At 40.1% G+C, this 26605-nt stretch overlaps 1 protein-coding gene across 1 annotated transcript in view; it reads left to right on the top strand.

The window, feature by feature from the left end:
• The window catches only part of DPYD (dihydropyrimidine dehydrogenase), a 582181-nt gene that overhangs the window by 416107 nt on the left and 139469 nt on the right, over window positions 1-26605 (top strand). Inside the window, exon 16 of the mRNA XM_018567128.1 lies at window positions 14623-14765. Within this exon, the coding sequence (XP_018422630.1) occupies window positions 14623-14765 (143 nt within the window). The remainder of the gene's footprint in view (window positions 1-14622; window positions 14766-26605) is intronic.

The following is a 26605-nucleotide window of genomic DNA, read 5'->3' as shown; positions in this document are numbered from 1 at the left end:
TATATATATATATATATATATATATATATATATATATATATATATATATATACATATATAAATTCTTTTTTTGTATTTTGCAAATCAATAAATACAAACTACATAAGCAAGACACTCACAAGTGGCATCCCTCCCACAATACACATAGTATTAAAACCAATTAAATTACCCCAAATACTAAATCTTAAATCACTAGTCATTAATATGCCTAATATCTCCCTTCTAGTTGGAAAGCTCACATGAAGCCATGTACTGATATGACCTAGATCGCAATAATCTCAGCATGTCAGCAGCATAAAATATATCTAAAATGTATATAAACATATCATGTGCTAAGTGCAGATAAGTGCTAACAAGTTGCTGGATCACATGAGCTGCTCTATAGTTGTATCAGGAAATTGATAAATATTCAGAAGCAATATATGCAGATAAGACCTGTACAGAAGGGTCACTGAAAATGCTTGGAGATTGAGAAAGGGCTGGTGTCAAAGGCTTGATGTATTTTAGGCCAACGCTACTTTGTCAGGAGCGGGTTGTTGCTTAGGTTGTTAGGGGTGAGTCAGGATAATGTACCTTTCAGCCACCATTGGCACTACTTGTTGAGACTGAGTCATATTTTTAGACTTAAACTTGCAGTTTGTTTCCCAGGGTTAGAAATGAACAAACAGTTTGGTGGGTAGTATATTTTTTTAAACTTTTAAGATAACCCTTATCCTTCTGGAAGAACTCTGCTCAAAGGGTACTTTTGATCAGTACATAGGGTCTATTCACTCAGCTGCTGTAGGTAGCTGAGTGAATGACCGACCTGAAGCGAAGTGAGCCGAACGCTGTTCGGCTATTCACTTCAGGCTGGTACGGCTGATTTCAGCCGTACATCGGCTGAAATAACCCGTACATCGGGTGGCTTCGCGCTGAGCGGCATTCGGCTTGGCTGTTCTACTCGGTCCCTCCGTGGGACCCAGCAGAACAGAAAAAATGTTTAAAAAGTACAAAAAAATAAATAGAAAATGATTGTGTGGAGCTAGCAGTGACAGCTAGCTCTGCCCAACTGTTTTCTATTGGCCGACGGTTCTGCAGCCGTCAAAAAAACGGAAAAAAAAACATTTTCACCATAGGAATGCATTGCTAGATTCCTATTGGCTATTTCAGTTTGCAATAGCAAACTAGCTATTGCACCCACCCTCTGCTGCTGTCAATCACTAGTGGGGACCTGATGGAGAACTGCAGCAGTGGGCGGGTGCTATAGCTAGTTTGCTATTGGCTATTGCAAATTGAAATAGCCAATAGGAATCTAGCGAGGCATTCCAATGGTGAATTTTTTTTTATTCTGACGCCAGCCATCAGCTCCGTGTCAGAATAAAAAGAAAAAGCAGTGTTTCTCTCCCCTGGGCGGCCGGGAGCGTTTGGGAGAGTTAGGCTGTCTGGAGATCAGTGTCCCTCTGCAAGTGCCTGGAGGCAGCCATAAGATCACGGCTCGCTCCGCTCAGCTGTCAGAAGCAGGCTGTCGGCCGGCCATTGGCCGGTCGCTCGGCCAGCTTCGGCTTTCACCTCGGCTCAATCGAGCCGAAGCATATGCCTTCGGCTCGACTAAGCCGCCCGGCCGACTTCGGGAGCTGTACGGGCTATAGAGAATAGCCCGTACAGCAACCCTTTGGTTCTACTGAACCGAAGGGGTCCTGGGGCCGAAGCTAGCCGAAGGATCAGCTGAAGCTACGGCTAGATCCTTCGGCTGCTTCGTGAATAGACCCCATAGTGTTTTGGCCTTCTTAATCTCTGACCTCCAAACAGAGAAAGGGAAAACCAGCCAGCAGGCCCTATATAAGTAAAAGGGATAGGATTTTTAGCTTCCTATTATCACCAAGACCCAATTAACCAACTGTCATAATTATATAATGACACATTGAATTATCTTATTTACTTCTGGGGGATTGGGATAAACAGAAGTCTTTGCAGCTATTTAGATACTCAAGATTCTATCCAGCCTGGGAACTGTTTTGCTCGTGTTTGACTGAAGACTTATAACAAGGTAGACAATCCTTTAAATTTAGATTCCTGTTGCTGAAAATAAAGTCTTTAATGTTTTTTTCCTTCATGCTAATTACTGTCAGTAGAGGAGTAGTATAATTAAAATGTAACTTGTATAATTATATCGGGGATATCTTTAAAAAATTGTGTGGGTGTCAGTAGAGACATTTTGACAACATATTCATGTACAGTATGTGGAAAAATATACTTCCAGTTGAACTCCTTAAAATACAGAGAATATTAGAGTTTTAAATGGTTAATACAAATATTTATTACAAAAATTAAATTGGAAATTTACCAAAACATCCGTGTTCTCATTCTCAACACTTAGGTGCTGATTTACCATAGACAAATAGGCTATTCACATTGCAAGGAAATTTTCCCCTAGCTCAGTAATGAGGTAAAGCACTACTGACTTCCATCATTCTATAATGTGCAAGCAAAAATACAGGGTTTTTTTACTTCCCTTGCCCATGATTGTGTATTTTTTTGCAAAGTGAAATGTCTAAGCTAAGGGAACATTCCATTGCAAATTGTGTGTAAGTGTGTCACACCTACACCTGGTGAGGACTCCAGTTTCTGATATGGAGAACACAATTTTTTTTTCTTGTTTCAGAATCTGAATCTTAGGTCCATATCTTACCTTGTAGCTAGATCTCATTAATGACTGATGCTCAGGGCTCTCTCTCTGCTGTGAATGCCTGCTGCTGGGTGAAAAGGCAGACTGCCTTTTTGTTTAGAGTGGAACACATTAGGGGGCACCCTGTTGTCAAGAACTGACATAAATTTAGTTGGTGGGACAGACAAGCAGATGTTTCCTATGTTTTATGCTATGAACATGCTGCACAAAGCCCTCCTGTGTTAAAACTGTGTTTGTTTGCTCCCCTGTTTAATAAAAGTGCAGGGCAAACCTGCCTGGACTATTCCTGGGTGTCCCTGTTTCGTGTAAGCTGTATTGCCTTCTGCATTCTGAAGGTCATCCCTGTAGTACTGATCGCTCCTGTATAATTAAAACATAGGGATTAGAGTAATGATATTATATACATGTATACAAACAGATTTAGATCATAATCTTGGTTTAGACTCTCTGGATGTATTGCCCTCAGCCTGTTTTTCCACCACTAATATCCCCCTTTCTATTCCTAGGAATCAGTACAACGGGAATGACCTTCAGGAAGTGCCTTCTTTTTCTGGTTTATTATGTTGTTGATATTGAATATGTTCTCTCAGTGGCTTTCATGTCTAATTGGTTTGCTGCTTTACAATTGATGGGTTCTCAATATGGTGTGTATTGGGTAGACTCTATGGACTCAAATTTGTTATTAGGGGTATTGCTGTTGGAGGTGTTTGTTATGCTGGGTTGGTGTGCCTTCCATTTCTGGATAGTATTTAGGTGGGGTATTATAATGGCTAATTACACATGCACCTGAGAAAAAGCAATTTATATGGATTAATACAGCAGCACTAAAAGAATCAGCAAGAAACAGGGGAGTGTGGTGACTACTTTGGATGAATAGGTGCATGTCTGACTTTGTAGGAGCATGAATATCTTCATTTTCAAGCCTGCTATGTTGGTTGACTGTGCTTCTTTAGTTGGATAGAGTATGTGTTTGCCTACTTTGTCCTGTGTCAGAAGACAGCTACTCCATTAGAGTTTTATTGGATGTATGTTACTGTTTGAAACCTTTACAACCTGATCATAGCCTGGAAAACGATACCCTTTTTAGGGGCCTCTCAATTCGTCATTCAGCATTAATGCCATTTGCATGTTTGTTTTCCAGTTAAACTCTAAAGGGTGCACCAATGAAGATAAATTATAATTTAAAATGATGATAAAGCATATACAATTGTAAAAAAAAACTCTTTCCATGTAAAATGTACTCTACAAATGCACACTTACTAGTAATACACAAAAGATTCCCTTTACTCATTTAAAAGCAGTGAATTCTATTTGCAAAACTAGAATTGCAAAGTAAAGTTTGACTTATGTAAGAACACCTCCTCTTTTCATCTTTATCTTTCAGTCTTTATTTTAATATCTACATCAGTTATCAGATGAATTTCCTTATAATTCCATTCATTTTCAAGCTGTCATTTTTTTTTACCAATTGAGGTTTGGGAATAAAGCAAGTTGCTAACTTCTACAGAACATTCTAATAATCTGCATTTCCATCAAAAGAGTTATGATATCTCATCTTTTTAGAACAATTCTCTTCTGAGAAAAAGTAGTCTGTAGAAGACTTATTTTCCTTTAGAGGAAGCGAAAAAAAACATTTCTGTATTGTAAGTGATTTTACTGATGATTTCTGTAGAGTGGAGGATATGATGAATAGGGTAGTGACTGTGACAGTAATATTGGATTTTATTCAGTGTTCAATTTTCCTTAACATTACTTTAACTGGACACCTACCATCTAGTGTAACCTTTCTTTATCATTATATAGTTTTACATGGTGTTCCGAGATCTGTCTTACCTTTGGATTTTAGTCCATTGTAGACAGCAATCCAACCACAGCATGTGCTGAAATATGCAATTATTAAACTAATCTTTAAGAACATTTTGTATTGTTTTTCTAAAATTCATATACTGTACTGTTATTTTGCTACTTGGCATATTCTGATACAGTGCACCAAAATCAAAATGTTGTAGTTATCAATAAATGATTGTGGGCTAACTCACCCACTCACTACAGAGGTTAGACCACTCCATTTCCCAGATGATAACCTATTTTTAATGTATCCTCCTTAAACTTAACCTTTCAGTAACGTTATTAGTCTTCATGAATACATTTCTAACAAATCACAATGCATACCAACAATATATGTTTTTTAAAAAAGCTCAATCTTTTATCTTTAAGAAGCACTCCTTCAGCGCTAGTCAAGTGACTTTGCCTAGGCTGAGATGATGTCATCAATCTACTGCAAGCAGGAGGAGGCAATTCATCAGTCTCCTCTCCCTCAGTGATCACACTGCAACATTGTAACTTTATTAAGCGACAAGATGAGAGGTTGCAGCAGGGGCTGATATGCTTTAGATTTTTATGAAGACAACCAGGCATTTCACACGCACCAAAATTTACATGATTGTGTCATCTCTGCGCCTTCATCTTAGTCTAGCAAGTAGATACTGACCCTGGATGATGCTTGAACATGCTTTAGGAAAGAGGAACAGATAAGGTGAGTACTAAAATGTTATACACATTACTTCCCATGCAGGCACTTAAAAAAATCTGATGTTTAGTCCGCTTTAATATATAATGAATTAGAACTTCAACAGAGGAAGTAATACTTCATCATAATTGCCGAACAATTAGGTCATCTGTGGAAATCATATGCAGAGATCTTTCTGACGGAGATCAACAAATATAAAGATGAAGTGGGTCATTCAATAGATATTTTTTTTAACTTTCTAGCTAAAACCAGATTCACTTGTGGGAAGACTGACTCTGCAAAGTTAAAATTGGCACCTAATTATGTATTGACAATTGTAGCATCACTCCTTCCACCCAGCCTGCTGCATCAGTAATAACAACAGCTAGGGAACCAGCTGGAGTCAATTACCTGAAGCACTTTTTAATCAAAATAAATTCAGTATCTTAGCCCACAGCTGCTATTTTCCCATGTGAGTAAGGAGGGAAAAGTACCTTGTTACATAATCTGCACTGCAATGTTCCCTAGTGTTTACCCAGGTATATCTGGATGAAAGAGGCTGGACTTACCATGAAAGTGGGGCTTGGATCAACAGCAAGGGAAGCACCTTTAGGGTCTCTCCAGATCATATCTCAGGAGCATTGTTTCTTGTTACAAAGTGTTAGTGCTTGTGATATTCCCTCACTAATGAGTTTTTTTGTTGTTTTTGTAGTTATAACGTTTGCTATGTACAAAAACCTATACATTCTCTCTACTACTTATAGTATTGTTCTGAGCTTGTCCCAAAACCTCCGGCTAATCTGTAACTCATTTTTATCACACTGCTATAGCAATCTGTCATAAAATTAGTCCAGTCGACATTTAAAAGGTACACAATGTATAAACCTCTAATTTATCTTAATGCATCTTGTGAAAAAAGTTACTCAAGATTTATCATTCAAGATTTTCAACTAGTGGAAGAGATGATAAATGAAAGATGTTAAAATGTAATAAAGTTTTGATTAAGAAGTAATCCCATTAATATTTTAGTGTGATGGCAGCAATAGGGTTTGGAAAGAGTACATATTTCCTTTTTTAAATTAACTTGAAGTCTTGTCTAACAGACTCATGTGGATTGACATAGTGTTTTCTACGGAGTTGAGGTTTAAATGAATCTTACCAAATTTGTTCTGGGTTTGTCATTAGTTATTGTTAAAAGTAATGTATAGTGTGTTTCATATATTTTATATGTATTATGTTCAGAAGTAAAAATATACAATTTTTATTTTTTATTTTTTTGTTAGCCAAGTAAATATGCATATAGATATATTTATATTTATCCTTCGCAGCCAGCAGGTGGCAAGTTTAAGTCTGGTAGTCTAGGTTTTCAGATAGCTGGCTTACTGCAGTGCTATGAATAGATTACACACAAGGCTGAACAAGGCAACTGAGTGCTCGAAGGAGTGAGTTAATTTTAAAGTAATTTTTCCATATTTTTCTCTTTATGTATGTAATATGTTCATGAATATAACATTATGGACACTTTGTTTGGTCCGATAACTATGAAACATTGCATATAAACATTTCATATTTATCTTTTTAGGCCAGAAGCTGTATTTGTGATTTGTGGCATTTCGGGCATGTGGTGAATACAGACCTAAATAGCAGGGTTTACACATACATGGAGCATAATGAGTAAGCTAAAGGACTTAGAAGAGAGACATCTCACTCTCCAAGTAGACATAGCAAGGTGTGGAATTTCAGTCCTCCGGAGCTGTCATGAAGTGCATAGGGATTGCTGGGCTTTCTTATTAGTCAACCTAGCTTTTTTAAATTAAAAAGGAAAGAAACACTTGAGATACATTGTATCCATCTGAGAACTGTTGCACTACAGTAACCTAACCAAAACAACTTAGGACATAAGTTCCTAAAGGACTTCCTTTCTGTGGGACTTTAAAGCAACCTTTCTCCCTATGATCCCGGCTTATATTTTTTCATCATCCATGGTTTCTCTGCAACACTAATGGAATTTCTTCCTCCTTTGTGTTACCTTTTTCCCTAGTTCATATATCCTATGCTGACCTATTTTTGCCATGTGTGTGTGGGGCCCATTGCTGTGAGAGAAAGTGTGAATGAATAGCTTTAGACAAACGTTTGTCGGTTTTTACGATTTTCAAGGAAGACAAAATAATGGTGCTGTTCAAACAATTTTAAAAGTTATAATAAAAAAAAATGTTTATACTTTCATAAACGTCCCAGTCTTTGGTGGTAACAATCTTTTCCCAGTGATCCTTTATCACTGGGTACTGTCTCTTTTTTTGCTAGTTAATATTATGTTACAAGACTGAGTAGACAGCATTATATGTAAATCACGGATGTGGGTTAAACTTTTATGGTTTTTGATCTCCAGAATACCGCTTCCAAATGTTTCTCAAGCTATGTACAGCACCCTGCCAGCCCCTTCCAGCAGCCATGATCTGCCTGCACTCCATAGAGAAGCGTACAGAAAGGTTATGTTTAGTAATGTCATTAATATGTTGATGAATGGGGAAAGAGGGAACCAGGGAAGGCAAAATATTAGCAGATTAAAGTTTAGCTTTAAGGTACCTAACAGGATTAGGTAGGGAAGTGAAATCATTAGCTTTGTTAACATAATGTTTTATCCAAGCTGCTCCAGGATACTTGTAATGTGTTAACAAATATCCATTGTGTCAAATTACACATATTCTTGTTTTATGCACTGCCAAGAGAGAAGCACAGACAGCTACTGTTGCCTGTACATCATTTGGTTTCTAATTCCCCTCAATTTACTTTGATCTTTACATCTCAACTGCAGAAAAATATAAAAAGACATACAATGATGTACTGCAATGGTGTATACATTAATACATTTTTTTTTTTTTACACAAAAAAAAGTATCTTAGTTTGACTTGGTATCAGTCCCTGTACAGAAGAGCTCAGAATGGGAGAGGAAGAAGCAGCACAAGAAGCCAATTAGTGCTGACAAGAAACATGCTGGTAGGAGGAAAAATCAGAATGACAGAGCGATAAAGTGACATTAAACTCAGGATTTAAATTAGAAAATGCATTCAAGTACTTTAACTATTAACGCAAATGTAGTTAATTTGTGTATCTCTCGGCTGTAGATTCTCAAATCATCTCTGAATTTGTGTTTACACTGTCCTTCCTTCTGGAGGGTGGCTACTGTTGTTCCCCATTGGTCCCTGTGTGTCCTGTAAAGTAGCCACCACTCCAACCTCACTCCCGGGATGGACTACAATCTCACGTTTATTTTTCTCATTTGTATTGGGATTGTAGTCCATCAGGGGAGCGAGCTTGGGGCGGTGACTACTTTACAACACACACAGGCACCATGGGGAAAAAAGTTGAGTGATGCACAAATAAGACACGTTTTTCTTAATAGTTAAGGTACGTGAATGCATTTTTAAGGTTTAGCTCCTGAGTTTAGTGTCACTTAAGCTCATCACTCTCCTGCTTCTCCTTCACTTTCCAGTCACATGCTGGGGGCGGGTCCATGACAGCCTGAATTCAAAGGAAAGGATATGTATTTTCTCACTGTAAAGAACCATTTCCATTTTTTACAGTTCATATTTTTGTATACGGAGTTCAGAGAGTGCCCTCTTGTCTTTTCAACAGGGATTCATTAGCACAGTTTAATTCAAGAAAGTAATCAGAAAACATTTTTTAATTCCCAGTAGAGAGTAAATATACAAATGTTAGAGTATCCTTGACATCTTAATGTGATCTTCCTAATATTTGAGCATTCGTACAGATGTTATAGCATGCTTTTGAGCACATTTTAGGCTTGCACATGTTAAAATTATTTTTAGCCAATGGAAAGCTAGTTACTAGGAGAGAAAATGCTTGAAAACGCATGTTACGCATCTTTTTTACACATTTTTTAGGCACTCCCATTGAAGTCTATTGATGCCAAAAAAGTTCATGTATTTTTTGAGAGGTGAGCTGCAAGCAAAGCCATGTTCAGGTGTGAACAAGCCCACTTGAATATAATGATAATCCTGTTCTGGAGCATTAAAGCGCTTCTGGTGAATCTTCAAATCACACTTTAAATCACTTAGGTGTCAACGTGTGGAATCAGTTCCCAATATTAACCTCTTTTAGTTCTCTGATGATGTGTTTAACAACAACATTTTTCTCAGGCGGTGGTATTGATAATACATTTTTTAATTTAATGTTATTACTAGGTCTATTTAAAGGAGGGGGGGTGTTTCAGCAAAAGTTCACAGATTCATAAACTGCATTCAAATAATAACACTAGCTTCCATGGATTATTTTCTTAGCAATTAATTATGCCAGCTACTGCAAGCTCACCTACCAGGCTGAACCATGATATTATGTTCTGTCCCCAAAACATTATCCCAAACATTTAATATATTCCAAGAGCTCTGCATAGCACATTGTATCATTAAACTGCTGTGTTATCTAGTAATTGTTTAAACATAATGCCACTGTATTATCAAAAGGAAAGGTGAATTAATGGCATTTGCAAATGTCAGAGATTATCTTAACACGTTTATTACAGTTTCTAAAAGTTGGTCCAGGGCATTCTATTACAATTATTTCCACCAAAATTGGTTATCTGAAGAAATTGCTAATTATCTGCATATGACAGCAGCAGAATACTGTTAACAAGTTGCTTGAAATGTACAGTTTGCGGAAGCCACCTACAGGACAGAGCTGGAAATAGCACAAAATCTATAAAACTTGATCAGACAAGCTCTGTCAGTTTACATAGTTCCATCTTTATGGACCAGATGGCATGCTGTAACATTGCTGGGTTGATTGTTGATTTTTACTATGGCTATTTGTAAAAGTGCTTGACTTGACGATGGTTTATGTTGTTAGCTTTATGTGCATGTTGTTTTCATTCACTTATACATGGGGTAACCTTGTTTATCTTAGGATGGCCATACACAGCCCAGTAAATTTAAGCAATGTGCCGGGGCACAGCTTGTGACGGTCGGGTTGTGCAGAATTTTAAAAAAGTGATTACGATCACTTCCCAATGTCTAGAATAGAGTTTGTTTGTGAGATTAAACTGAGATTCACTAACGATGGTTAAGGTATAGGGTTGGCTATAGGTGGTGGAATATGTACCTTTTAAAGCACGAAATGAAAGATCTAACCATTCTCCTAGTGAGCACAATGCTATTAGAACCATTGGAGATGATTTACTAAAGGCAAATAGGCTGTTCACTTTCACTTAGCTTAGTGAATGTGGCTTCACTTTGCAAAGAATGTCCAATCACGTGCCTAGAGCATTAAAAAACAGTATTTTTGCTTGGAAATTATTGGATGAGAGCTTCACCTCATTCACTAGCTAAGGTAAAATTCCCATGCAAAGTGAACAGCCTAGAGCAGTATCAATGTGTCTTTTTCTTCTGACATAGGCACTAGACATGTGCGATTCATTTCTTTCCGAATCTAAATTCGCACCAAATTTCGTAAATTCGTGGATTTGGAGCATCCAAATTTCCGAAATGTACCATGTCCGAATTTATCCGAAAGCATCCGAATCCGAAATTCCGGATCCGAAAAAAATTGAGAAAAGGATTTTAATGTCCCTTTCACCCCTTCATGACTGAGGCCCTTTTTTCAATTTTTGCACCCATGTTATATTCCACATTTTAGGCCTGAAAATGACGTAAAACCCCCCAACATTATATATTTTCTGAATGCCAAGACCCTATAGAATAAAATGGTGTCCGGCGGGGGGGGGCGGCCCCTTCTTCGGGACGCAGAAGCGATCTGGCGACAGGTAAGTCGCCAGGATCGCTTCTGTTGTAAAGCCGACAGTCGGCTCTACAAGTTTAAACAGAGTCCCGGCGGCAAAAGTCGCCGGGAGTCTGTTTAAACAGCCCCGGTGCTGGCGACGTACACTGTACGTCGTCAGTCACGAAGGGGTTAATAGTGAAGACTAGAGCACAGCAACCAGAAATTTCAACTGTGCCAATTCTGCTATGTACGTGCGTACGAACATTCGTCCGTTCGTGCAAAACCCAAATTTCGGAAATTCAGCCGAATTACGAATCCGATCCGAATTACGAATCCGAAACTCAAAACGAAACACATACAAGACCCAATTTCGGAAATACGAAATAAATAATCTCCTAAACGAAACAATTTTTTTGCGGCTCCATATGTCTAATATGCACCTTTTCTTTTCTTTGATTTCATTATAAGGTTTGTCATACTTAGTCCTTGCAAGTGGTGCACCTTACATCACTTGTAAGGATTTGGCCTTATAGGGCTTCTCAGAAAGCCAATAATAGACTGTACGGACTGTCAGAAGTGCTTGTGATAAGAGGGTAGGGATTTTACCTTATAGGACTTTCTGGGTAGCCTGTAATAAGCACTCCTGAGTGACAGAGGTGCATGTGATCTGAGGGTAAGAATTTGGCTTTATAGGGCTCTGAGAGTCTGTAATGTAGCCTCCTGACTGTTAGAGGTGATTGTGGTGAGTGGCAAAAATTTGACCCTATTGGTCTTCTCTGGAAAACCATAATGTGCTCTCCTGATTATCAAAGCTGCTTGTTATTTCATTCAGAGATTTATTGGAAATTGTCTGTAGAAGGTGGTAGCAATTATTTTCTATAGAGAACAGGTCATAAGTATTTTTCTGCAATTACATCATTCATGCCTGTTCAAACGATGATTGAAGCAGATCCTGGTGGTATGGAGATGTATTAAATTATTGAACGTTGTGCCTCTAATTCTTAGTGAAACATCTATCATCTATTTATATATGACAGGACTTCAACCTTGAGCAGAGATTAGGGGATTATTCACTAAAGAGGCTAAAAATTTTGTAGAACGTTCGGCTAATCCTTCTGCTCACTTTGCCTGCAGCAACTCTCCGGTTCAGCCAAACCGAAGGGCTGCTGTATGCACTATTCTCAATATTGCGTACAGCAGCCAAAGTAAACAGCCCTGGAAAAGCACCTTGTCCCAATGCCATTGAGGACAAGGGCCTCTTCCCCACACCCTTGGCCCAGTAGTTGTGGGGGTCTGCGGGCACAGGGACTCGACTGCGTGCGCCCTTTCATAAAGGGTGCCACCCCCCTTGAATGAGTAAGAAGTAGTTGTTACCCCTATACCCTAAACACCAAAAAGTGATTAAAATAGTAAATCAAAACATGACACCTTGAAAAAGTTGTTTAATTGAACAAAAAAGTATTTTTTTTGACAAGTACTTTATTATTAAAAGAACCCATACAATTGTCCAACGATGCAATCCAAAGGTCAATCATGTCGTCCAGCAATGTAGGTCCTCATCAATCATGCTGAACAATTCTCACCATCTTGGCGAAATAAAAAAAATTCTGCTGGCCACCAACCCATCCGCTACCGACGAACTCCCGCCACAAAATGACAGCTCCGGGCAGAATGTAAACAAATGGGGGGAGCGAGTCGTGACATCATACTGTGCGTCAGCTAGGATTTATTGTATTGTACATTAACACTGAAGGCTTGCTGACAGAAAATGAGAGCAGAGTAAGAAATGTATCATTATGGTGGAAGAAATTAATAGTTTTTTTTCTCGCCTTCCTGCTTAAGGGTATGTTCAAACCTTGACCTTTGAGCTGTGTTTTTCTGCACAACATTGTGTATATGGGGAACAATTTCATGAACATTTTATATGAAGGGCCACAGCTGTGGCTTGAATGATGTTCTGTTTAAATCATAATCCAAAATAAAGGACATGAGGATGTTGTTTTTAGTTGGGTTTGATGCTGATTAATCAGTATATTTATAACTTTTTGGAGACATTTTTGAAAAATGGTATGTTGCACCAGTATCAAGTTTTTATTTTTACTCTCCTGTTTTTGTGATTTACATAAACACTATAATGGGCACCAAATTATTTTTTAATGGTGACCAATGCAATAATATATATTTAAAATACTTGTCTACATGCAAGGGTACTGAATTTAATAGGCTTTTTTTTTACATGGTGGTTTTTGACATGTTTGCTGCACAGCTCTTGCACCTAATTAGGCCAATAAAATCTTAACCCTTGCAGTGGGGCTACACCTGCACTGCAAGTGTTAAGTGCTCATTTTGTCTGGGAAGCTAAAATAACACAGATATACTCACCCAAACCACATTCTGGCTAGTTCCTAGACTGGTCCCTTCAGCCTCGCTCCCCCTCCACTCCAACGGTCTAAGGTCCAACATGCCATTGTTGGAGTAGAAGAGGGAGAGAGGCTGAAGGGATCAGTCTAAAGGTCCGCAGAGTATAACTGTAATTTTAACTCTCTTTAATGTAATTGTAAGTCAAAATAAGCACTTAACCCTTGCAGTGTGGGAGTAGCCCCACGGCAAGGGTTAAGATTTTATTTGCCCAAAGTTCTTCTTTTAAGAACAAACTTTGCTAAGAGGGACTACATGTGCCTGTACATGGCACATAGGGGACAAATGTCACTTAGGAGAGGCTTTGGGCTGCAGCAGTCACTAATTACTAAGCACCTTAATCTGCAGGAGCTAATTGTGGCACATTTTTCTGAAGGCTGACAAAAGATTTTTTAATGAAATATTAGATGTCACATACTGGTTATAAAAATAACTTTAGAAATGAATGTTCCAGCTATTATAGAAACATTGTCAGTCCTAGAAGCTCTTTACAAAGATCTACACATTTCAGTCACACACTTCCTCATATCATCAAAAGTGTACAAAGCAACATTTATTGCTGATCATTTTTAAAATGCACTTTATTAATATATTTTGAGTCTACTGTTTGCACAAAACACTTGTATACCTAATCATTTTTCTTTTTTCCTTTTCTTTTACATCCCTCAGTTCCTTTTTTCTTTTCTTTCCTTCCCACCTCTTTCTTTCTTTGTTTTATTTTACTTTTCTTCTCTCCTGCTCCTTTTTTATTTTCCCGTTCTTTTCTTCCAAGTTTTGCTTTTCCTGTTAGTTTTCATCCTCCCCTTTTATTACCTCTGCTTCCTTCCACTTTTCTTATTCATTTGTTCTTCTCTCTCCTTTTCTTATTCCCTCTCCTCCATTTCCTTTTCTTATTAATTTTCACATACTTCTTTAAATTCATATTTACTATCATAAATATGTACATTGATTGCTGGCGTCACTTTTGAAAATGCACTTTATAAATATATTTTGAGGTTACTAGCTGTACAAAACACATTTACACCTAAATCCTTTTCTTTTTTGTTTTCTTTTTCCTTCCTTGCCTCCCCTTTTTTCCCCCTTTGTTCTGTTCAATTTACTTATCTCTTTCCTTTTCATTCCTTCCCTCCCCTTTTCTTATTTCCTCTCCTTCCTTACCCCCTTCTTTTACTCAACCTCATTTCTTTTTTTACTTTTCCTTTCCTGGTTTCTGCTTTACGTTCTTTTTCATTTTATTCCTATCCCTTTTTTCCTTCTTCTTTAGTTTCATATAGATGTTGTGTTTGTATTTTAGGGAATGCCATCAGACCTATTGCTCTTAGAGCAGTTTCTGTGATTGCCCGTGCTCTTCCTGGGTTTCCTATTCTTGCTACTGGTGGAATTGATTCGGCCGAGAGTGGTTTGCAGTTTCTTCACAGTGGAGCTTCAGTTTTGCAGGTAAAGCAAATGCACTATATTTATTTGGTATGCACATAAAACAAGTTACATATTACAGGTATACATTTTATAACATTTATTTTTATACATTACCCTTTTTAGTGGTAATAAAGGTCTCCAGGAAAAAAATTGAGCTGCTGACCTCTGTCTATAACAATGCACCAAATCATGTTTACTCTGCTAGAGTAAAAGAGGATAAGAGGGTGGGGCAAAGTCTAAGTAGACTGTGATCCTAATCTTTACTGTTCAAGGAAGCCAACTTGTTTTTATGTCAAATCTAAAATATGTATACATAATATAATTGTCTGGACTCACCATATAATTATTTTCTCTGAGCTCACTGAGAGATACAGCCCTTGACAGAAGATCTAACAAAACTAGTGGATTATAGTGCTATCTACAGGAGTAGAATGCTAGATGCAACAAAAAAGCTTCTAGGGGAATGACTACATCACTGGCCTAAACCCACAACTGTCAAAATAGTCAGTTGACAGCAAGCAGCATAAAGAACAAAATAAACAAATTGGCAACAGGTCCAACCACAACTGAAGAGAGGTGGGAGCTGTGTTTTTCAGTAAACTCGGGATAAACATTTTACAACGAGCGCAAATTTTTATATTTTCTCTATCATTCCCTGAGAGGCAAAGCCCTTGATAGAATAAAACAAAACCAGTGGGATGTCCACAAGCAGTACCCACCCAAGTAGGGTGGGCAAAATACCCCAGCAAGAATAAACAGGTTGAACCCATGCCGAATTAGGTGATTCACACTGCCACCTCTAGCATCCACTGATGCAGCCCCATAATTGTACAGTTTTGGACCGAAGACTAGGTTGTAGCCTTATAGACCTTAGACACTGAAACCTAATGATGAAAAGCCCAAAAAGTTCTGACTGGTATGCAGTGATGTATTTTGGTTTTGTGCTGCCCTAGGCAAGACTAAACCTGAGCATCCACACACCCCCATCCCTAATCTAAATTAGTCCCACCCCTTCCTGTTTAAAACATTTTGCATAACCTGTCAGTCGCAGTATACACCGCACACGGTGTATCTAGATTCCGACAGTTTGTGCTATCAACGTAGCAGGGCGCTCTAGTTCTACCTTTGCAATAGCCACCTTCTCCATTTCTGGCTTGATGGGCTCCCTAGTTCTGCAGCTACAATACCCATTCTCTCCTGCCCTGCCCCACTGTGCTAGTGTCTACTTCTGCAGCTGCAACACCGATCTTCCTTAATATGCTGGGCCCTCTAATTCTGCAGTTACCCATCTTCTGCCTTGGCCGCTGGGCTCTATAGATTGCCCCGCTCTAGAGACATAACCCTGCATGGAGCTTATAGGCTGCACATCCCCGGACTCACCACCACGGAGGTGCCGATGAGAACGATGACATCTGGATCTCAGCCCTGGGGTCCTATGGTAGCTCCTCCGCTGCCTGAAGTCAGATATTTGGGTGCTGGTTTCCCAGTGAGGTCCGGTGCACGAACTGCCAGTGCATCCAGACAAAAGTCACACACACCAATACATTGCACAGCATGTTGACCAAGAAGAGGAAGGAGCTGCAGCCAACATATATGTTGGAGTAGGCGGCATAGGTGGACACGTTGGTCCCCCAGGCAAAGAAGCACCAGGTCCAGGAGTACTGGCAGTAATTTATGAATAATTTATAATATAATTTATTTTTTTCCTCTTACCTAAATGGTTTGGGGGAAGCATTTTTTCGTGCCCCCCTGGAAAGTGCTGCCCTAGGCAAATGTCTAGTTTGCCTTGCAGTAGATACACCCCTGTTGGTATGTTCGAATGAGCAGTAACTGGAAAGGCAGCTCTTTACACTATATTATATAAGCCTGTGATATGGTCTGTTGAATCCACCAAGGATGGTAGAAGAAGAAGCTGTGAGTCTCCTACAAGGACCATCATTTATGAAAAATAGAGAGTCTGTCTTTCTAAAATATGAAGTGGCCTGCTGGTAAACTGTAATGGCCCTAACTACATCCATGGTGTGCAATTCCAACTTAGATGCACTGGTGTCGGATAAGGTGAAGGAAGGATAATTTCTTAGTTGAAGTGAAAAGCTGCAACCAGAAAAGTGAGTTTTGGTCTCAAAACCACTTGTCCTTGTAAACCATTAAGATCAAGGGTTTACAAGACAGAAATACTAACTCCAACTCCTAGTTGAAGGTATGGTTACCAAAAAAGACCTTTAAGAGTTTGAGTTTCCTTTGCTTAGAGATCAGCAAGGGAATCTCATATTGTATCTAATATTCTCAAATTATGGTTTCTATAAAACCACAAGGACCAGATTAAGGTCTTGTAAGCCATCAGAGGTTGAACAGGAGGGGCCACAAGTCACCCTCCCTCCCACCATTCCTGCATATAAAGTATTGAAGTTCCCCACATAGTTGTTAAAAGACTTCGGGGTAGATAGACCATTATTTCTGATTCATGCTTTAACATCTCAGATAGCCTGCCTGCTAATTGTCAATGCTTGAAATTTAGACAGCGGAAGAGTCAGAATGTATCTTTTCACCCTGCGCAGCAGGTAGTTTACTTCAAGCATTTCCACTTGTAGCTCGAGAAAATTGGAACATGCAAGTATGCATCCTGTATAGCTATTGATGCTAAGAAGCCCCTTGATATATGGACTCTAAAAAGTAGTGAATTGACTCCATTCTGAACTTTCTGAATGATAAGGGGAAAACTTGGCCCATGTCTCTGCTTATGAGAACCATAGGTGACTGTAGATTTGGAGGTGGTGGGTGACAAATTATCCAAAATTAGTGTTTCACATACAGTGCAAACTAAGATAGAAACAACTCAAAGTAAGGTTTATGTGAAATACTACTACTACTCCACCTCATGTTGGAATCCAAGGAATCCACCTCCAATACCTCTGTTAACTTCACTCCTGGGGTATATAAAAACTCCCTAATAGATAGATCTGAAGGGAGAAATAGATAGCCCCTTTTTGGTCCTGCATTTAGGACAAGATAGAGCCTGAACAACATAAAGAGACAAAATCCTCCATAGTGGAGTTAAGGAATTAAACTGGAGGAGTGTCCAATACCTGAGGGGGGCTTCAGAGGAGGGTGCTGAGGCAGACAGTTCAGAGACCACCAGGCAGGAACCATAGAGGAAGAGAGGAGTTTTGGCCAATGGTAAAATACCCACCAAAAAAAACACCCTCAAACCAATAATATTGGGCCGGTCAGGTTGCAAACCCACTCATTGTAAGGGTCCTCTCCAGGTTGGATCTAGCATCCTACTCCTATAGATAGCACTATAACCACTGGCTCTGTTTGGTCTTTTATCAAGGGTGCGCCTCACAGTAAATGACAGAGAAATATACATCATGACAAACTATATCTATATTAGCTATTAGATCAATACACTAAATGCTTTCACAGTCGCCTATCTACACTAAGGGTGTGGGGCAAAAGTTTGATAATGGGTTTGTTTGCTTCTGGGCCACAATTGCAGCTATTCGCTAGTATGACAGTATGTTTTTCACTGATCTGCACTATTTTTTAACCTTAAAATGTAAAAGTGCTTCCTAAGAGCAGACATTACAAATGTCTGATATTACATTTATTAGCCAGAAAGGCTTATGTGTACCTCTCTGATTTTGTTTCAGTTTGTTACTGTAGCTTGACTGTTCCTAATTTTTTTAAAGCGTCACGCTAAAATATAGAGGTGCAAACTGTGTTTTCAATCTAGAAAATTTTAAGCTAGAAAACTGTGATTATTTGCTATTATTTTTCTCCTGATAAAATGGCACTGAAGTGTCTTCACATTTACACAGGAAAGAGTGATGTGTTGTTCCAAAAACACAAAAGTGGTCCTGTATACCACAGTGCAGCCTTTATTTTTAGTTTTGGTTAAAGCAATGGAAAGGTAGAACTACCTATTTGTTTTTGTTTTTTGCTGTATATGTCACTGATAGGGAGATTCAATATTTGTTCTGGTGACCACTGCCTTTTGACTTCAAGTTAAGTCTAAAATGATGTATTGTCACCAGAACATAAACAGAGGGTAAACCTTCCAATGGAACTTGTTTGGGGGATTTGAGCTTTGGAGAGATTTTTTGTCACATCCTCTTAGCTAGCTTTATAAATACAGACTAAATTATTATTTTCTTTAACATAAGATTATTATTCAAATTTTATATAAAACATCATATAACAAAAAACATATGGTGCTGCGCACAGTTAGATGAGAAAAAGCTATTACAACAAATGTAAATTCTACAAAAAAAATATTATTAATGTATATACATATATCTCAATAGTTTTACCATTTAGGAGGCATTTCATTTTTTTGTTTTGAAAGCCTAAAGCAGGGATGGCCAAACTCTGGCCCTCCAGCTGTGGTGAAACTACAAATCACATGAAGCATCTCTCTCCGGGAGTCATGTCTGTGGCTGTGAGAATCTTGCAAAGCCTCATGGGATTCATAGTTCCACCACAGCTGGAGGGCCGCAGTTTGGCCATCCCTGGCCTAAAGCTTCAAAATCATGTTAACCTAAATTTAAGAGAGAACCTGGCAGGAATGATACAAAGATAGGGAAAATGGGCACTGAGCACTCCAACTATTACTATGGTGATAGAAATTTATTTTAAAATAGTTATCATCCAAGTCTACAACCCAATGTATTCTACAGTATACACAAGAGCAGTACATATTTTGTGATTTGTTAATTACATACTTTTACTAAAACTTTTAAACATCCCAACTAATATTATGTGCTAATATAGTGTACATCTTATCCGCATATTCTTGTGACCTCTGTAATCACTCAGGTCCCACTAAACACATGCCCAAAAGCACTGAAACACCCATCAGCAGGAGCTAAATGTTTCATGATTATAATTACAGCTTTCCTAGGTTGTTGCACTGTGTGGGAGCTTAATACATACCTCTGGAGCTTATAATGAAGCAACGAATGCTGATTTTCATAGGTTTTAATGTGACATGCAATGTATACAGTGAATATTTAAACAGGTCATTATTACTTATTTCCATAATTGCTTGATATAATATGTCTCCCAAGGTGTCTTACTTGGCCTTGCTAAATGCTTCATAAAGAGAAAGCTTTTGATTAAAGAGTCAAGGGCAGATGTGAGATCTTAGCACTGTTTTACAGTAAACATAGCTCAATTACGAGCCGTGTACTGTCACCTTAACCATCTTTAAAATGAGTTTTTATCATAACTGTGTATTTGCTGATTGAGCATGTTTTATTTTTAAATGTTCAAGCACTATTATCTACATTTTTTCATGTGGATTGTGACAAATTTGATAATGCAAGGCAACACATTTAAATAAATACCTTTGTGAATAGCATGTATTACCAAACATCCTGACATGCTTATATATGCTCAGTTTTTGCTAAAATGTTGATCAATTTTGTATACTATTTTATCTTAAACCTCAACTCCAGCTTTTTTAAAATAAGTAAAAAATTAAACTAAGACTTTAAAATAAAAAAGCAAACCAGACTGCAATACTCACCTCCTCTGTGGTGTTATCTTCCGCTGACCTGCCAGACCTGTCTCTTTTCCAGGTTGAATGATGCCCTACATCATTCATTCCAATACCTGTATGCCCAAAGTGTCAATAACTCCCTGAGAGTGTAGCACTCCTACTTCCCATGCACATTCAATCCCAGGCATTGTTTCTCAGGGTGTAAAAGGATTGGTGTTGGTCATAATGAGCTCAAAACCAGAGCTAGATTATTGCATATTGCAATATGGTGACGTGCACATCAGGATATTCCCACAACGTGGTGTGGTATTGTGTGGCAACCCCACTGTAGAACTGGGAGGTTTCATGGTGATTCAGGAGGGAAGATGAGATCCCCAGGCCTAGATCCAGGCTTTAGCAGTGGCCAGCACCCGATGATTGCACAGGTGTGCACAACCCTTAAGGAAAGGATGCTGGCTAGGGGAATTAGCTCCTGCTGGGAAAGAGGAACAGGCCAGGTTCAGGAGTCAGGAGGACTTCCCCAGAACCTAAAGTGGAGTCAGGTGGTGAGTGTGCTGGAGGCACACTAAAGGTGCCCATACACTGTACGATTCTCGTACGAGAATCGCGGGAAATCCTGCGATCGTACGAGAATCGTACAGTGTATGGAAGGCGTGCGACCGTTTCTACTGTACAGTCGCACGTCTTCCATCGAACAAGCAGGCTGGAAAACCCGCCGGGAATCGTACGATTCTCGGCGAGTGAGTGGCCTGCTTGTTCGACAACTGACGAACGGGCCGGTGTGCGCACGCGCACACTGCCCGTTTGCCGTCCTTGCAAGCCCCCTCAAGGGGGCAGGCTTGCGATGATCGCAAGTACGATCTGCCTGTCCAAGATGGGCAGATCGTACGTTTTTTTAAGTACTTTACAACCATCGCAAGACTAAGGTCTTGCGATGGTTGTAAAGTGTATGGTCACCTTAAGACAGCCAGGGAGGCTGGGAGAGAACTGGTGAGGCTAGGAGAGCCGTGAGCCTGAGGGGCCACCAGTACAAGTGTGGGACAGCACTTCAAAGAGGACCAGTGGGTCAGAAGTGCCCATGTTTAAAGTGGAAGCCAGGAGGCTATTCTTGTGTTTTTTGGAAGCCTTGGAGAAATGTTATGCTGAACGACCCCTGTGAGGGTATCCAAGAGGGATGTATGAACTTCGTATTGAATAAAAGTGGGCTACCGAGCCCTTGAACCGAAGATATTGTGAGTATTAAGCGCTCACCCTATGTGCTAATATCCCCAAACATCACAACTGGTGGAGAATGCGGGCACTACAGCGCTAGCTCTCGCAGAAGCTGTTTTGAATGCAGAAAACTGACATTTAAAGGGACAGTGTACTTGTTACAGGTCGTGAGCAGAGTTTGGAGCATTGGCAAAAGAAGTACATGATTGAGACAGCAAAGATTGCATGACGTGAAGAGCAGGTGAGCCAAGGCCTGCAGGACAAAGAAAAGCACTTAGAGACAGTGCTATAATTTTGTTTCCCATGGACTGTGGAATGTAGTGTGCAAAGATGCTAGCAGACACCTGGTGGTTAGAAGGCATAACACCGTATGGGGATGCTGCCCCAGCAAGAGAGAAAAATGCACCAGTTTTTGAGTCTGCTGTTAACTGGTACAACCAGCTCTGTGCAGCCTTCACCCCAGCAACTGAGAAGCCCACTCAGTATGACTGGAGAGAGCGAGAGGATAAATGGAAATCTGGGAGGAAGGCGGTTGCCGGTAGTAACACCGGTAATCATGTGCCATGGATGTCGCCTGATCGTGGCAAAGCAAGGATGCCTGAAGAGAGGATCCAATCTGATGAGAGATGGAAGAGTCAAACAGTGTCCAGTGGGAAGGTGCCATTTCCCATAGCAACCAAGGAGAGTGTGTCACCAGGAGAGTGAAGTTACAAGGGAGATGTGGCTCAGCATAACCTGGATGAGGTTTGGTGTGTTCCATGCAATGTATGTAGCCAGTTGGGGCATAATACGATGGAATGCCCTGAGCTGCGGGATGTCCATGCATCATCTTGTATTGCATGTGGCCAGCAGGGGCATGGGATAGCAGCATGCCCTAAGCTATACGATACACTCAAAAATGTTGCTGTTGAGAAAGATGTGTTTGCAATCACCCCTGGCAACAGGGGAAAGTTTCCTGTTGTGCCTGCAGAGGGTGCTAAGTAGCATAAGCTGCCTGCTGTTTCACCTGATGTTCGTATGGGTGGAATGGCAGGTGAAAAGCGAATTAAGGAGTCTCTAAATCAGCACACTCAAATGAAGATGGCTACGTATACTCGGGTTGGTGGGTAAGACTGTCTTCAATGTTATGTTTGCTGGGACTGGTAATACAGCCAAGAAAGAGACTAATTGGGACTCTGTTCATTGTGGAATGGGAGTGACCCCTGTAGATTTCGATAGAGACTTGCCTCTGCATAATGCATTGTGTAGTGGGGAGGCAATAGTTAAAAATGCATATGCTAATGCAAATGTTGATTTAAAGAGTATTGCTAATGAGAAGGATAATACTGCTGAGTTAAAAAGTGCCAAAGATGCATGTTATGATATGATGTGTAAAAATGGTGATAAAAATGTGTTGTCTGCAGTGAAGGAGGGTGCAGAAGAAGTATCTTTGGAAACCATCATGGGGCTCAACAGATTGGAGCCAGAGTTGTCCCGAGATAATTGTGGTGCAGGCTTGACGGATCACAGGGTTGAGTTAAGTTGTAATACTCAGGTGGTTAATGTAGCACCACCTGGTAACAGTAATGGAAATGTTTCTCAGTGTACACCAGCGTTGTGTGGACAAAAAGTAAATGTGGTAGGGGTGACCACTAGTCTGAGTATGTTAAATTCCCTAGAGACAGTGCATAAAGCAGCAGAGGTGTCCCTGGAAACCTTTAAGGAGCCCTGTGAGCTGGAACCAGAGGTTACCCAGGGCAGCTATGGTGCCGCCCTGCTGGGTACAGATGAAATTGCAACCTGTAATGTAAATGAATTAAAACTGAGTGATATTTGTGAATATGTTTCAGAGTTTAATGAAAAGCCCCAGGCTCACAGTGGTGACAATGTGCAGGGGGTAATTGCAGAGCCAGCGGCTCATTATAGAGAAAATGTGAGGTTTAATGATACTATAGATACTACTCTGCCCAATAGTGATAATATGGGTAAAAGTGTTAAAAAAGTTGACAGTGATGAAAAATACAAATATTTGGGTACCACGGCTAACCAGGCGAATGGTGTACTATTGGTAAAGAATGTGTCTGTGTTAGACAGTGATGGGGTGTACATATCTGCTGACCTAGACTGCTGCTGAACACCTTACAGACAAGGGGGCATGTGTTGCAGCGGCAGGTTTCTCTTTAGAGTTGGAAGGCCTACCAGCAGAAATGTTTCCTCTGACCTGCAAGAAAGATAAAACCAGTGCAAAGTGTCATGCATTGAAAAAGTGTAATGTTCTGGTTGCCATGGGCAATAGCACAGGTAATGCTGTTGTTACTGACAACAACTTTTGGGTTAATAATGTGCTTATGATAACAAATGTGAGAAGGTGACAAAATCACAATGGGATGGTTGCCATGAGCAACAACAAGAGAATTGAAATGGTTGACAGTCAATCAAACAAGGGCTCTGGTGTGGACCAAAAAGCGATTCAGAATGACGTTACTGAGTTGTGATGTTTGGGGATATTAGCACATAGGGTGAGCGCTTAAGAATGCAGTCTACTCACAATATCTTCGGTTCAAGCCCACTTTTATTCAAAACAAAGTTCATACATCCCTCTTGGATACCCTTTCAGGGGTTGTGCAGCATAAAATTTCTCCAAGGCTTCCAAAAAACACAAGAATAGCCTCCTGGCTTCCACTTTAAACATGGGCACTTCTGACCCACTGGTCCTCTTTGAAGTGCTGTCCCACACTTGTACTGGTGGCCCCTCAGGCTCACGGCTCTCCTAGCCTCACCAGTTCTCTCCCAGCCTCCCGGGCTGTCTTAAGGTGGCCATACACTGTACAACCATCGCAAGACCTTAGTCTTGCGATGGTTGTAAAGTACTTTTAAAAAAACGTACGATCTGCCCATCTTGGACAGGCAGATCGTACTTGCGATCATCGGCAAACGGACAGTGTGCACGTGCGCACACCGGCCTGTTCGCCAGTTGTCGAACCAGCAGGCCACTCACTCGCCGAGAATCGAACGATTCCCGGCGGATTTTCTAGCCTGCTGGTTCGACGGAAGACGTGCGACCGTACAGTAGAAACGGTCACATGCCTTCCATACACTGAGCGATTCTCGTACGATCGCGGGATTTCCCGCGATTCTCGTACGAGAATTGTGCAGTGTATGGGCACCTTTAGTGTGCCTCCAGCACACTCACCACCTGACTCCACTTTAGGTTCTAGGGAAGTCCTCCTGACTCCTGAACATGGCCTGTTCCTCTTTCCCAGCAGGAGCTAATTCCCTAGCCAGCATCCTTTCCTTAAGGGTTGTGCACACCTGTGCAATCATCGGGTGCTGGCCACTGCTAAAGCCTGGATCTACAGTGGTCTCAAACACTAAAGTATCTCTTCTAAATCTCTCACTTCTAAGAAAGTCTTTGTGTACCTTTTGAACACAGACTATGCTGGCTGGATACCCACAGGCTTTTAGCTCCGTAAAGATTAAAGTTCTAGTGGTATCCTAATCCTGGTATTTTAAGGCAGGATAACTGAGCAGGTTCTTGTGTATTCTCCTCACTCAACTTTCCACATCTTTTGGGGGAAAGTTGCAGTTGCTTTCTTTTTTTTTTTAACCAGATTTTATTTGAGTTTTCTTTTTAACATAAAACAAAAAGAATAGAAAACAAAGATAATATCTACGGGTTACATAAAAGGTGCATATCCCAATACAGTTAAGCATATTTTTTTTTTTTAAGGTGTGTCAAAATAGATGTGTCAAGCTATCTGAATTGTCATCTCTCTACACATCCTATTGCATATCAGTGGCAGATAATGTACACTTATGAAAATATCTAAAGGGAAAGTCTAGACCGAGGATCCGGCTGAAAAGACATATTCTAATCCTGAACTGTTTTCAGACTACCCAGTGCGTTCGACACGTCCGCCTCCAGGTACCATTTGGTATACCTGAAGGGTTGAACTAGGTCCGTGACCTCCATGGCAGTGAGAGTATTGACAATAAAATGTTTCCATCTCTTGAAAAAGGATGATGTCTGAGCAGTTGCTTTCTTTAGGCCAGCACTCTTAGTCTAAAGCAGCCATCATTTTCAGAAATCCCTCCAAGGAAAGGAGATCCTTGCTTCTTTCCAACTCTTTGGACCAAAGGCCTGGGGCAAGAGGCAAGTGTGCCAAATATTAAACAGTTCTCCTGCCATGCATCACTGGTGCACCCAATAGATGCTGATTAGCTATGCCATTGAACATTTATAACACAAGATGCTACCTCTCCAGCACAACCTACTGGAGCTTGCTCAATTAACAAATGGCAAAAAAATGTACTTCATCTTTAGAGATCACCCCTGCAGTCTGTTTTATGTTGGTTGTCAGCTGGACGTATTGATCTAGTTAGAAATGAGACATTAAAGAAATCCATTAAAGTATCATTAAAACACTTCAACCCTCCTACCCCCACCCCTCAGACACTTTGATTGGGTATATATATTTTGTGAACACTCTTTTTAGGGACTAGAAAATATGGCTTCATCTGCAGCTTGTGAGTTCTCAGTTTTCAGAGTGCTTATGAGTAGTGATGGGCCGAACACCCCCCTGTTCAGTTCGAATTCGAACTTTAGAACATGGGAAAAGCTCCATTTCGAACTCGAACTCAATGCAAGTCTATGGGGCTGGAACTTTGAAAATCAATTGACACCATTTTGAAGCCTTATATGCAATTTATTGGCCATAAAAAGGGTATGGGGATTTGGGCACTGACCTGGGGGAAAGGAATCAGTGAAAACATTTTTTTTTAAAAATACTGTTTTTAAAGGAGCAATGATTTTAACATCACTTAAAGTGAAACAATAAAAATGAAAAATTCCTTTAAATATCGTGCCTGGGGAGTTCCCTTAAACTGCCTGTAAAGTGGCACATCTGTACGATGTATAGAACCTGCTGTAGCACAAATGACATTTGTAAAGAAAATAATAATGTTAACCACTTGCCGTCCGCCCGTTGTAAAAAAACAGACGGACGGCACTGCAGCAAAAGTGGGTTGCCGTCTCCAGACGGCATTTTTTTTCTGCGGGCACGCACGGGCAGAAAAGACCCGACCAATGCAAACACCCGTTACCGGGTGTTTCACATATAGACAGTTGGCGGCTCCATAGCCCGCCGATCGTCTATGTGTGCTCGTT

This window comes from Nanorana parkeri, unplaced genomic scaffold, assembly GCF_000935625.1.
Source record: "Nanorana parkeri isolate BGI_ZX_2015 unplaced genomic scaffold, ASM93562v1 scaffold1012, whole genome shotgun sequence".
In the NCBI taxonomy this organism is placed as follows: domain Eukaryota; kingdom Metazoa; phylum Chordata; class Amphibia; order Anura; family Dicroglossidae; genus Nanorana; species Nanorana parkeri.
The sequence above is the reverse complement of the archived record's forward strand: the minus strand, read 5'-3'. Positions and strand labels throughout refer to the sequence as shown.